This window comes from Thalassophryne amazonica, chromosome 22, assembly GCF_902500255.1.
Source record: "Thalassophryne amazonica chromosome 22, fThaAma1.1, whole genome shotgun sequence".
Taxonomy (NCBI): domain Eukaryota; kingdom Metazoa; phylum Chordata; class Actinopteri; order Batrachoidiformes; family Batrachoididae; genus Thalassophryne; species Thalassophryne amazonica.
In genome coordinates this window covers 16,150,227-16,164,377 of record NC_047124.1, presented here as the reverse complement: position 1 = coordinate 16,164,377, position 14,151 = coordinate 16,150,227, and the positions used below count along the sequence as shown (strand labels likewise).

At 40.4% G+C, this 14,151-nt stretch overlaps 1 protein-coding gene across 2 annotated transcripts in view; it reads left to right on the top strand.

Moving 5' to 3' along the window:
• Positions 1-14,151, top strand: part of LOC117503964 (synapsin-3-like) — a 139,445-nt gene that overhangs the window by 16,106 nt on the left and 109,188 nt on the right. Inside the window, exon 2 of one of the 2 annotated variants that reach the window (XM_034163287.1) lies at positions 6,622-7,080. In XM_034163287.1, coding sequence (XP_034019178.1) covers positions 6,698-7,080 — 383 coding nt within the window. In that variant the 5' untranslated portion in view covers positions 6,622-6,697. The remainder of the gene's footprint in view (positions 1-6,621; positions 7,081-14,151) is intronic. The other variant, XM_034163288.1, reaches the window with a different exon arrangement.

The window sequence follows — 14,151 nt, the reverse complement described above, 5'->3', positions numbered from 1 at the left end:
GCGCCCACCATACGGAACTGCCCTGGGTCCTAGTTAGCACCCGCCATACGGAACTGCCGCAGGTCCCAGTTGGCGCCCATCATACGGAACTGCCACAGGTCCCAGTTGGCGTCCACCATACGGAACTGCCGCAGGTCCCAGTTGGCGCCCACCCAAGTTTACCAATGATCCTTTCCTATCTCCCATAGTACTCTTCTATGTGCCACAACCAGGGGATGGGTAGATGTCTCCTTGGCCTTGGTTGCTGGTTTCGTCTGATTTCAGCGGTTGCCTCTGATCCCACAGTGGGGGGAAAAAGCCAAACAGGGTTTCTACTGGCAGTATCATCTCCTTGAAATTTGGCAAATGATTTTACCTCAGTGTTAGTTCAGGCCAACTTAATTTTTTACTGCATTACGACAACAGCTATAACAAAAAAGGCAGACCTTCAAACATTTTTTAAACTGGTGTTTTCAGAGCAGACATTATTCTTATTGAACAGGCTATATTTCACTCTATAACCTTTTCATAATACTACAGTTAACAAGCTAGGCTTTGCTGGGCACATTGTCTATCTGGAGCTCCCTATTTCCAATATTCTTTCTCTGAATGATGCTTGTTTTCCTTTGATCTAGTCACCCACCAACCTGCCAGTTGTATATGGCACACACAAAGAAATAATAGCACCCATTACAATCAGTCATTAAACCTACTTATACCATGTAGACCACGTGAATAACACTGAAAAACGGGGCACGATAATGTCTTAAAGTCAAACATGTTGTCATTGTTGTCCCCCTGGTATAAAATATGGGGGATATAGCGATCAGCATGTCCATCCGTTCGTCAGTTTTCTCTTGTCTATCTCATGAACCAATTGACCAATTTCATTCATATTGAGCATAAGGTTGTACTTGGGTCATCCTCCGACACCAGTCGATTATGGTTACTTTGGGGTTAAGTTCAAGGTCACAGTGACATGTCACTGCCACCCTTATTAGCACAGTATCTGAAGAACTAGTTGACCAGTTTCATTCAATTTAGCATATGGGTGTATTTGGGTGACTTCCCAAACTTTGTATTACTGATTTGTGGATACTGGGGGGATTTGTCATCTCCCGATCACTCTTGTTACCATAGATTTTATTTGTAGTGAGCAGTTTGGTCCAGAGTAAGATATCTCAACAGATGATGATGATCAACACATTCTTCATTTTATTATTTTTGCCCTAGCGTTTTGCTTTTTGAAAAAAAAAAAAGAAAAAAAAAGTGGCTTAAGGGCCTTTTGTTAGCAGGATATCTCAAGAAGTAGTTGACCAATTACTGTGACCTTGGGGTCAATTTCAAGGTCACAGGCTTTCAATATCTATGACATTGATCACCAAGATCTGAGCTTTCAATGCCTTCCTGGACTCCTTTTTCCTGCATTGACTTTCATGTCTCTGGATCCTCTGCCTTTGAGATTGAAACACGTTGGGAAAGTTTGAGGTCATGAGGTCCCTGGATCGACATGGTTGACAATGGAGATATTTTTGCAGGGAAATGAAAGGTCCATGTATTTAAAGTGCTGGTGTTTTTTTTTTTTTTGTCTTACAGTGTGGTTGTAAGATTTGGACACTAACCAATGACCTACGATGACTACAACCCCTGGCAAAAATTATGGAATCACCGGCCTCGGAGGATGTTCATTCAGTTGTTTAATTTTGTAGGAAAAAAGCAGATCACAGACATGACACAAAACTAAAGTCATTTCAAATGGCAACTTTCTGGCTTTAAGAAACACTATAAGAAATCAGGAAAAAAAATTGTGGCAGTCAGTAACGATTACTTTTTTAGACCAAGCAGAGGGAAAAAAATATGGAATCACTCAATTCTGAGGAAAAAATTATGGAATCATGAAAAACAAAAGAACGCTCCAACACATCACTAGTATTTTGTTGCACCACCGCTGGCTTTTATAACAGCTTGCAGTCTCTGAGGCATGGACTTAATGAGTGACAAACAGTACTCTTCATCAATCTGGCTCCAACTTTCTCTGATTGCTGTTGCCAGATCAGCTTTGCAGGTTGGAGTCTTGTCATGGACCATTTTCTTCATCTTCCACCAAAGATTTTCAATTGGATTAAGATCCGGACTATTTGCAGGCCATGACATTGACCCTATGTGTCTTTTTGTAAGGAATGTTTTCACAGTTTTTGCTCTATGGCAAGATGCATTATCATCTTGAAAAATGATTTCATCATCCCCAAACATCCTTTCAATTGATGGGATAAGAAAAGTGTCCAAAATATCAACATAAACTTGTGCATTTATTGATGATGTAATGACAGCCATCTCCTCAGTGCCTTTACCTGACATGCAGCCCCATATCCTCAGTGACTGTGGAAATTTACATGTTCTCTTCAGGCAGTCATCTTTATAAATCTCATTGGAACGGCACCAAACAAACGTGCTAGCATCATCACCTTGCCCAATGCCGATTCGAAATTCATCACTGAATATGACTTTCATCCAGTCATCCACAGTCCACGATTGCTTTTCCTTAGCCCATTGTAACCTTGTTTTTTTCTGTTTAGGTGTTAATGATGGCTTTCGTTTAGCTTTTCTGTATGTAAATCCCATTTCCTTTAGGCGGTTTCTTACCGTTCGGTCACAGACATTGACTCCAGTTTCCTCCCATTCGTTCCTCATTTGTTTTGTTGTGCATTTTCGATTTTTGAGACATATTGCTTCAACTTTTCTGTCTTGATGCTTTGATGTCTTCCTTGGTCTACCAGTATGTTTGCCTTTAACAGCCTTCCCATGTTGTTTGTATTTGGTCCAGAGTTTAGACACAGCTGACTGTAACAACCAACATCTTTTGCAACATTGTGTGATGATTTACCCTCTTTTAAGAGTTTGATAATCCTCTCCTTTGTTTCAATTGACATCTCTCGTGTTGGAGCCGTGATTCATGTCAGTCCACTTGGTGCAACAGCTCTCCAAGGTGTGATCACTCCTTTTTAGATGCAGACTAACGAGCAGATCTGATTTGATGCAGGTGTTAGTTTTGGGGATGAAAATGTACAGGGTGATTCCATAATTTATTCCTCAGAATTGAGTGAGTCCATATTTTTTTCCCTCTGCTTGGTCTAAAAAAGTAACCGTTACTGACTGCCACAATTTTTTTTTCCTGATTTCTTACAGTGTTTCTTAAAGCCAGAAAGTTGCCATTTGAAATGACTTTAGTTTTGTGTCATGTCTGTGATCTGCTTTTTTTCTACAAAATTAAACAACTGAATGAACATTCTCCGAGGCCGGTGATTCCATAATTATTGCCAGGGGTTGTAGATGTCTTTGGTGCTAGGTCTCTTCAGAGGATCCTGGAGTACTACTGGAATTATGAGGAGAATTAGTTGCATTATGAAGGAATGTCAGTTCTGACATTTTGGCCATGTGGCACATTCTCTAGGCATGATCCACCATGCAAGATCCTGTGTTGAGTAGTTCAGGGGCTGGAGAAGGCCAAGGGGATGCCCACGTTTCACCTGGCCCCTGCAGCTTAATGGTTACTTTGGAGAAGTGAGAATGGAAATGTTGCCTTCCAGGAGCCAAGTGTGGTTCCATAGTGTGGTTGAGCACCAGAACAATGCTCCCAGAGCTGACCTCGTTTGGTAATGACACGTGGAGACGCATGGTAGACACATTCAGCCTGCTGCCACAGTGACCCAATCTTGATTGATCTGGAAAATGGATGTATAGATTGATTTCTGTCAGCTAACTCATGTAGAATAGAGTTCACATATTAGTGTCCAGAAAAAGCTGTCGATGGGCATCTATTTACAACATTAAGTACATAACTAGGCGAAGAATGGCTTTGAAATTAATTGACATTTGCAGTGAAATTTTGTGGGCAAAATGTTAATGGGCTGCGGCTCCCTATTAGGATAATAACAACCGAATAATGTTTTTACTGTAGTTACAGTATAATTACTACTGTTGTACCAACAATCGCTCCTGTTGCCATTAAATGAAGGGTCATATCTGCCATTTTTGAGAGGTCAGTGTTCAGGTTCTGCCACAGACAGAAGTCCTTATCTTGCCTTCAGATCTTCAGGATTCACTGCGCCTGGAGATTTACTGTTGTGATCAATCTGTCTGCATTAATTTGTCAAGTTGAAAGATTTGTCCTACATCCTCTTTCTCCTGCTGCAAGCTCATGACCCCCCCCCCCCATTGAAAATACAAAAACCCTGCCCCACAAATACCCGGCAACACCTCCTGAGGTGTACTGCCTCAATAAAATTACTCTTTATCCCATTCAAACTCCAGTTACTGTAAGAGCGTTGTGCTTGTTTCGGTGCACTTTTTGGTATAAATGTCTCTGCTACACTGGGTTCCATGTGTTATATAACTGGTTCCTTTCTCCCATCTGTTATTTCAAGAAATGGGCTGTGAATTATTGCTCTAACATTGTGTCAAAACCGCTACATCGTTGAATTATTTTATGACCCACACTGCCTGGGTAACATGATTTTATGTAAATCGCATTCAGCAGATTCAGTAGCTAAATGCACTGGTGGTAGGGGTCAATTGAAGAATTACACAGGGGTAAAACTGTTCCAATCATATTGAAAGCTACACCACATTATTTGTCTGAACATAAATATTCTAAAAAGGTATAGTTTGGACTATGTATGATTGAATGTTATAGGGTAAAAACATTAAGAATAGTGACAAAGGTCAATTTCAGTTTGTACAGGGGTCAGAAGTTAAAGTTGCTCCATTTTTGGTAAAAGGTGGTGCAAATTATTGGTTGAACTAATAGGATTGATAAATGGAGTAGTTTTGACTGTGTTAAATGTTTGGTCTCCAAAGTAAAGGTCAGACAATGTTGACGTCTATTGGATTCTATGGCATTTGACATATGCTACCCTGTAACTTGATAACTAAGCATGACACATGGGGCAAACTATTCCTTTTTAAAACCCTATTAACTCAACCAATAATTTGCATCACGTTTTACAATATTTTCAGAAACTTTAACTTCTGACTTCTGTGAAACTAAAGCTGACCTTTGTTACCATTCTTGCTGTTTTTACCCCATAACTCCATAACATTCAGTCACAGATAGTCCAAACTATACTATAATATTTATGATTAGACAAATAACGTGGTATAGCTTTCAAAATGATCGTAATATTTTTAAATTTTGACCCGTGTGTAATTCTTAAATTGACCCCTACCTGGCTGCCTATTGAAAATGAAAGTGGATACTCAGTTTTTCAAAAGAGTAATGTTTAAGGAGTATTTATGCCAACTTTGGTGCTTATATCACCATTTGAAGGATTCCCTTGTAAATATTCTGTTATCTGCTGCACTACTTGGCTTTCTCCAACCACTGGAGTCCTCAACACTCAGGCACCTGTGTGCTGGATCATGCACAGAGAAATGGGCCAAATGGACAAAATGTCGTAGCTAACGCTCCCTCACAGTGCAACTGATGCACCTCATCCTTGTCTCTCTTAGTAACTGCTCATTTCATACAGAGTCATTCCAGCGGTACCCAAGGATCCTCTGAAGAGACCTAGTACCAGAGGCATCCCGTCATCATTTTAGATCTTAGGTCATGGTTCTTACAACCATACAGCAACACAGGGAGCACCAGGACCCTCAAAACTTGAACCTTTGTTTGCCTGCAAAGATATCGACATCACCAAACACCTCTGTCCAGTGACCTCATGACTCTGCAAGCTCTTCCCATGCACCTCTCGATCTCAAATGCTGAGGACCCACAGACATGTACGTATGCCACTGCCAAAATAAACAAATGTCTCTACACCCTTGTAGCATGGGAATGTTTGTTTTAATGGTGGTTAGCCAACGCTACCTGAAGTTTTCATAGGAAAGAAAGTCAAATACAATCAATTTAATCGTCTCGCAAAGTCAGTCAAATTTGCTGAAATTGCACCACATCAATCCAAAAAGCAACTTTTTTTTAACTTATGTAATATCCCATAGATGTGTCTGCCACCTGCTGGATGGTTAGTGGAGGCTATGTGATGGATTAGGAGCAGGTGTGGTTATCATTGACAGATTTCATATGAGAATTTAGTAAATCAGATAAGCCATTATTTTATGATTGTTTCACAGTGTTTACATTCTAAAACTCAAATAACATGGTCGTACCTTCACACAACCCTGTGGAAAGGAATTTTATATGGATTTAGTTGAAAGACAGAGTGAGGGAGATGGTCAAGTGATGTATAGAGTTAATGGGGTCTGAGGAATTTGCTGAATCAGAGAATCAAACATTATTTTCAGGATGCTTTGTAACTGTTACTTTCTAAAACAGATCACGGTCACAAGTCCACACAACCCTGCTGAAAGGATTTTGTAAAACAGACGTCTTCTTTTGCATCATATTTATGGCTTTTAAAGTAGAGGTATTGTGCTTGTCGGTTTCTTTCACTTCAAAAACAGGACTGGTGGCCACCATTCCGCCGCTGCTTGTACTGTTTAAATGTCAAAAAAGATCCATTGGTTATTGGGTTTTTGTTGGAGGATGGGGAAGGGGAATGGTCCAGTGTGCTCTGATCACAGTTCCAGTAAGTAATTCCTCAGGGAAACATCGACCTGAATACCTCTGTCTGTGTTTTCTGTAGGATCGTCTCTGTCTGTAGGACTTTAGGCTTTCATCCCTTCACCTTTGGCCTGACCAACACACCAGCCCATCACCATGAACTACCTTCGCAGGCGTCTGTCGGACAGCAGCTTTGTGGCCAACCTCCCCAATGGCTACATGATGGATCTGCAGAGGCCGACCCCAACAGGTTCGTCATCTTCCTCTCCCGCCTCCCCAGCTACAGAGAGACGGCAGCCTCCAGGTACTTCGAGTCAGACTCAGGGCTCAGCTTCAGCTTCAACCACGGGGAACATCCTCAGCTCCTTTTCCAGCGTGGTGAAGTCTGCTCAGGTGGCCCAGAATGTTGCTGCTGCTGCACACGCCAAGTCAGCAGCAACAGGCACTGAGGGAGCCTCAACAGGAAGTAGCCAGCCATCCAAGACTGTCATACGCAAGCCCAAGATTCTGCTAGTCATCGATGATCAGCACACAGACTGGTGAGTGGAGGCTCATTGTACCTGCAGGACAGGTGGGACTCATGTCACCTCTATTGTGTTGACATTGTGGAGTTAATTATTACTTAAACAATTGTCTAGTGTCCCAAATGCAAGTATAAATGATTTGATAACGCGTTTACCAAATTTACCCTACCTAAGTTAATTTACCTTAGGGACCTAAACAAGATAAGCCAGAAATGTAATGCAAATTTTTTTTAGGTAGAAATTTGTCGCTTTTTATAGAAAAACATAAACTAGATTTACATAAGTCTAATTAACTATAAATTAAGTTACTAAAACTTTAACAATTACATTTTTGAAAATTATTTTAAGTTGGCAAACTCAGATGGTTTAAGGCAATCGGTTTCCTCAAATGGTTTGAGTTCAACTAACTCATTGAGTTTTACAGTGTAGGCCTGATTTTTCTATAATATTCTACTAAAAAGTGGTGGAAAAACAAGGTGTTCAGCTCAATGGCAGCTTGATTTCTTGAATTCAAAATGGAACTAATGCTGGTGGAACTTTATAAATTCTAATAACTATATTTATGCCGCTTAGTATGTGCAAAATGGAGCCATGGAAATTAAAGTCAAGTTTCAGAGGTCAGAATAGAGAATGTGTGCATCTTTATTACAAAGGGATTTCTTGAAATTAGTCTAGTATTAATTATAAAGACTAGCAAATACCCGCCTTCTGGGCAGGGCACAGATATGTGTGGTGGTGGGTGGGGTGGGGGGGTAATATGTGTGTATATATATATACTCCCCCAACATATATATGTGTGTGTTGCCCATACATATGCTCCGAACATGTAGATAACCTCTGTTGTACCACTTTGACATCTCAAGAGCCCTTTAGATAAGCTGCAAGCAGGTTCCTTTCATCCTTAAGTTGATCATCACCACTGCGTTTCAGAAAAGAAAAAAAAAAATTGTGGCTGAGTTGTGTAAAGTTTGCCGTTCAGCTTGCTACCATCCTTGAATCTTTTGAAGCCGGTGAGATGACTTGTTTTTGCACACTGGCTTTTACAGGCTGATACAGCGTCCGGCTGTGCAGATTGGAAATTGTCATGGTAGCAAGAGTCCTGTTTCTGCAGCGATGACAGAAAGGTAAATGAGCTGTAACGAGGAGAAATGGGTTTATTTTTCATCAGCCGAGGAGCTGGTTTTCGAATTGGAATAAACTAAATCAGGGTTTTTTTTTTTTTATGTTGAATCAGTAAACCACGTTTCCATGTCGGTGAAATCATCATTCCGTTTCCTGATATTTACTGACCAATCAATGTCTGTGCAGTTGATGGCTGCTCGCAGACCTTTTTGGATCCATCTGCAGAATTGGCGAGGCTCATATGGGCGGCAGCAGGGGAGACGGGACCGACGTCTACAGATGGCTAAATTAGAACACCCCGCTGACAGATGTCAACAGCACTCCGGTTGCTCTCTTTTCCTTTAATCCGAGTGGCTGAAATCCCTAAAGGGCCCGTTGCTCTTTACATCGTGGTGTTTCTGAAATGAAGCGTCGAAGATCAACCCGCCTCTGAGGCATCAAGGCTCACTTGGCCTCCCCGGGGGAGGAAAACCATTCTGTAGAGAGAACAGTAGGATGGTTTTATTCATCTAAACTCAAAGGAAAATAATGTGTGCTGAGATGAATAGTTCATTGCTTCTTTTTTATTTATGTTTTTGCTTTTTTTTCCCACCATGACTCAGACAAAAAGTGATTTTTTTTTTTTGGTTTTTTTTTGTGAAGGAATGTCACTAACATTAACAGCAAACCAATACATCTGGCATTTTAATTGGTATTCTAGTACTGTACAGCAAGCAAATGGTAAATGTTTCTTGTGCAAGATAAAACTTAATTGCTTTCGATATTTTCTTAAACCTTCCATCTTTGACGTCATGTTATTTGTGTTGGTGTCTTTCTGTACACCTGTTTTAAATGGAATGTATTCGGCTTTTAGGTTCATACTGTTATGGGAGCATGTACAGGAACATCTCAATAAATTAGAATATCATTGAGAAGTTAATTTATTTCAGTAATTTAATTCATTACACAGAGTGATATATTTCAAGCACTTATTTAACATCAATGTAATTCATAAAGAACACAGGACGTCTCATTTTGGGAGGAAAAAACATTTTAGTCTGTTGTCTGTGTTGCAACTTTTGGAAAGAGGTGTCATTCATTTATAACAAATTCCGACTGGACTCGGCAGGGAGTGACACAGCGTTTGGAGCTGTGCGAACGGAACAGAGGATGATTCTTGTTTCTTACCTGCAACAAGACAAAAGTCCCAGTTAGTGACTTTAATCCACGCAGAAATGACTCACGATTGACATTTTTAAATGGCTTTGAGAGGGGTTAAGAAGCAGACTTGTCGCTTCTGAAAAGCAGGGAAGCAATGAACCAACGAAGCAGCGGGTCGGAGCAATGCTTCGTTGTTTCAAGCTTCAAAGTGTTACAGAAGCGATTGATTACAGACCCGCTGCAGGGTCGTAATTAACTTTAAAAAATGATAATTTTCCAGAAAACACCCTCAAAATCAACGGTCACTCTGAAGGACCGATAAGGGAAGCGTTAAGCAAAAAGTCTATTGATGTTGGTGGATCGAATCATTTCTTAATGATTCTCGAAAAGAACCGGTTCATGATACCCATCCCTCGTGCCCCCCTTGAAGAACTTGAGTGCTCCCCAGCGGGGGTGCCCCTCACAGTTTGAAAACCACTGAGCTAAATAACTGAAACACCTGCAATGGTCTGTGTCTGTTTCACCAGGCTACACAATTATGGGGAAGACTTGCTGACTTGTCAGTTGTCCAGAAGATGGTTATTGACATTGAAGCTGGCAGTTCAGAGTGCTGTATCCAAACATATTAATGGAAAGTTGAATGTAAGGAAAAGTGTTAGAAAAAGGTACACAAAAAACAGGGATAACCGCAGCCTTGGGAGGATTGTGAACCAAAGCCCATTCAAGAATTTGGGGGCGGTTCACAAGTTGTGGACTTCAGCTGGAGTCGGTGCTTCAAGAACCACCACACACAGACGTATCCAGGACAGGATTCCCTGTGTCAACCCACTCCTGAACCAGAGATGTCAGAAGCGTCTTACTTGGGCTAAGGAGAAAAAGGAGTGGACTGTTGCTCAGTGGTCCAAAGTCCTCTTTTCAGATGAAAGTAAAATTTGCATTTCATTTGGAAATCAAGGTCCCAGAGTCTGGAGGAAGAGAGGAGATGCACAGAATCCAAATTGCTTGAGTTCCAGTGTGAAGTTTCCTCTGTTAGTGTTGATTGAGGAGCCATGTCATCTGCTGGTGTTGGTCCACTGTGTTTTATCAAGTCCAAAATCAGCGCAACCGTCTACCAGGAAATTTGAAAGCACTTCATGCTTCCCTCTACTAACAAATTTTATGGAGATGCTGATTTCGTTTTCCAGCAGGTCTTTGCACCTGTCCATACTGCCAAAAGTATCAATATCTGATTTAATGACCATGGTATGTCTGTGCTTGACTCGTCTGACCTAAATCCCATAGAGAATCTACAGGGTATTGTCAAGTGGAAGATGAGACACACCAGACCCAACAATGCAGATGGACTGAAGGCCACTATCAAAGCAACCTGGGCTTCCATAACACCTCAGCAGTGCCACAGACTGATCGACTCCACGCCACACCGCATTGAAACAGTAATTCATGAAACGACCAAGTTTAGAGTGCATATACTCACAGTACATGGACATACTTTTCAGTAGGCCAACATTTCGGTGTTAATGTTTTTTAAAAAATGTTGGTCTTATGTATTATTTTTCCAAGATACTGAATTTTGGGTTTTCATTAGCTGCAAGCCATAATTCATCCATACATCCATTTTCTATTGGCTACCCACTTACTCCAATTAAAAGTTACGGGGTGTAAGTCATAATCATCAAAATTCAAAGAAATGAACGCTTGAAGTATATCACTCTGTAATGAATCTATATAATATGAGTTTCACTTTTTGGACGGCAGAATCACTTGGCTGCCTTCAAGCAACTGTTGAGGAGTAGATTCATCTAAGTTTCATTTTGATCCTGTATGGATTAGAAAGATCCAAAATAAAAAAAATTATGCCCACAATTCCTACACCATGACATTAATGGCCCTGATGAGTGTATGCACACTTTTGACTACCACGTCAGTCTTAGCTTCTGTAATTGTTGAGCACTAGGTGGCAGTGTAGTTCAAGTAAAACCCTCCATAGAGTCTGCATTTGGTTCTTTTTTGTATGTGTGTCTTTGGCCAGCAGATAGCAGTGTTGGACACGTTTTTGCAGTGATGGAGATTACAAATGCAGCAGCACGAAATGAATATATTCCATGTGAAAATGGAAAAAAAAATTCTGCAAATGTAAGAATTTGCAGCTTCCCTGAGCCTGTTTGTATTATTTTAAAACATCACCCTGAGTGAGACTGAAGTCAGTGTTAAAGGCCAGCAGAGTGATTCTGACCAAAACGTGTACATCTTTTTAAACTATTTACTTGCCAATCTATCCAGGTCTGTGGTTTCTGTTTACAGGCAGAAGAACCAGCAATATCACATTTGATATTTATATGCTGCAGGATTTTTGAGGGGTAATATTCATATGTTTTTTTTTATTATTATTATTAAAGGTGTCATATTATGTATGTTTGTATGTCAGTATGCCATCTTTGAAGTTTATTGCTTTTACATGCACCGGTGTAGAAATATTTTGCTCCTGTTGTAATCAAATGTGTGGCAGCCTGTGTTTTCTGTCTCTTTTAGAAATGTTTTTGCTTGGCCTCGCCTGCTTCAGCAGGTCTGAACAGCACACTTATTTTGTGACTGTTCCAAAGCCTCAGCGTCGGTGGTTAGTCAAATTTGGTTAATTTAGCACCGTACATGAACTTGGTCCAATAGGAGGCAATCACAGGCCTAGATATTCCCCCCACCCAGAGATTACACTGGGGTTAAAGTGTACTACACTGTCTAGGTAGGTGTGTGTGTGGGTGGGTGCCCTAACATATTTTTAAAGGCGGGGGGGGGGGGGGGGTCTTCTGGACTCATATATACTCTTATTTATGAAGAACACAAGGGGTACATTCTGGAGACAGGATATAGCCTAGACTAGCGGTGTATAGACCAAAATATGCCCTGAGGTATAAATCAGCCTGGGCTTAATCAAGACATATTCAGTGACTTGGAAATGTCCATGTTTCCATCGCTGGACTTGTCTGTAGAAAACTTGCTGTAAAAGTGATCATTTGTATAAACAGTATTCTTATATTTAGTTTGTTCAGTAACTTGTAGCATCTGACTTTAAGAAGCAGCGTTCTGACATTGAGCTGTAAGCACTTGGATCAGTTGTGCAAATGAGAGCATGAACAAGAAAGGCCCAATAAGTAAATCCTGAGGAACGCCATGTCATACTTGTTTGCACAGATGTATAATCACCATTAAATGCATCTGAAAGTAGATGGACTGTACATACATTGCTGTAATTTCTAAATGGTTAATGCAATCTTTATTTTAAATCGCTTAAATGAAGCACATAATTGTTTTGTGTCCCTTCCGTTGTGATAAAGCATAAATGCATAAAACTTGATTGCATAGGAATTACAAAATTGTAAGATTTTCCACAAGAAATGTATGAAACTTGAAGTTGGTGCTCATAAAACCATAAGGCAAGGATGCAGAAATTAATGTTGTAGTTAATTGTCCTGGACAAGGAGAAAAGCAGTTTGGACAACAATTGTACAAATTAGACAAGTGCAAATTTGCTGTGGTAGTTATGCAGACAGCATCATCTCGTTATGTTGACATCACAAAATGTCATGTTTTCCTTTTTTTCGGTAATCTTTGGGACGTTCCTCGAGTGGACAAATGTGAAAAACGTGCAACCGCATTGTGGTGAAATTACTTATGAGATGTGGGCTCATAGCAACTCTTAGAAAATGGAATTTGGCACACATTTTTCATATGAACATTATTCAATGAATAACCAATAGTGGGGTTGGTGATATGAACCCTTGTTGCAAGTGTGGAGGCTTTAAAACTTCAGTGACCCTCCAAGATAATTGCTTCATTACTTGAAGTCTCATTTAACATCTAATTTTTGACTACTACTGGTCAAACATTGTGTAGCTCACTTACTGACATTTCAAAGTGATAGCGACACTGCATATTTTCTCTTTCTATGGTTGGATTCTGTTGATTGCAGAGCAGATAGTAACTAAGAATTTGATTACTTTAATAAGATATACAGTATGTGGGCAGTGTACTTGTTCAACTTGGCTTGGCCTCAACACTGTTTTTCTACAGCGCAAGTATAAAAGTTGTCACCAAAATAGTTGATGCCGAAGTCTGGAAGTGGAATTTTATTCAGATAATATGGCACTATTTTGGCAAAAAAGCAATTCAAAATGCGTGTAAGAAGCATGAAGACACTAATTGTATTTAAAGGCATAACAGACAATGTGAAGACTTTTAAATGAAAATGAAAGCAATTGAAGAGGGATTTCAAAGAGAAAACTGACTTTACCAAAGTTCTGATATTGAACTGTAAACATTTGGATCAGTTGTGCTAATGAGAGCATGAATAAGAAAGGCCCAGTAAGTAAACCCTGAGGAACGCCATGTCATACTTGCACAGATGTATAATCACCATTAAATGCAAAGTAATCAATCAGTTTTAAGTCTGATTTAATCCAGAAGGGACTGTATTAGAAAGTTCTCAAGTGTCAGTTACCTTGTTAAGTGCTGTTAATGTCCAAAACGGCTAATTCTTTCAGATTTTTCTATTTTTGAATAGTCCTGGCTTGATGATCATATCAAAGTGGAGGGAGGGGGTGTCTGTGCTTCCATCGCTCCCTGCCCGCGGGTTGACTTTCCTCCGGAGCGTTCAAGCAAGGAGACTGGGATCTCGGGGGCAACACTGCTCTGTGCTGACAGGCTTGGCTTCCAGCATTGACTGACGCACAATAGCAGTACACAAGACTGCAGGAAAGTCTCAGAGAGCATCACCAGCAACAACAACAATCCCTCCTTTTCAGTCTCCATGCCTCTCTTGCTTTCTTTTTC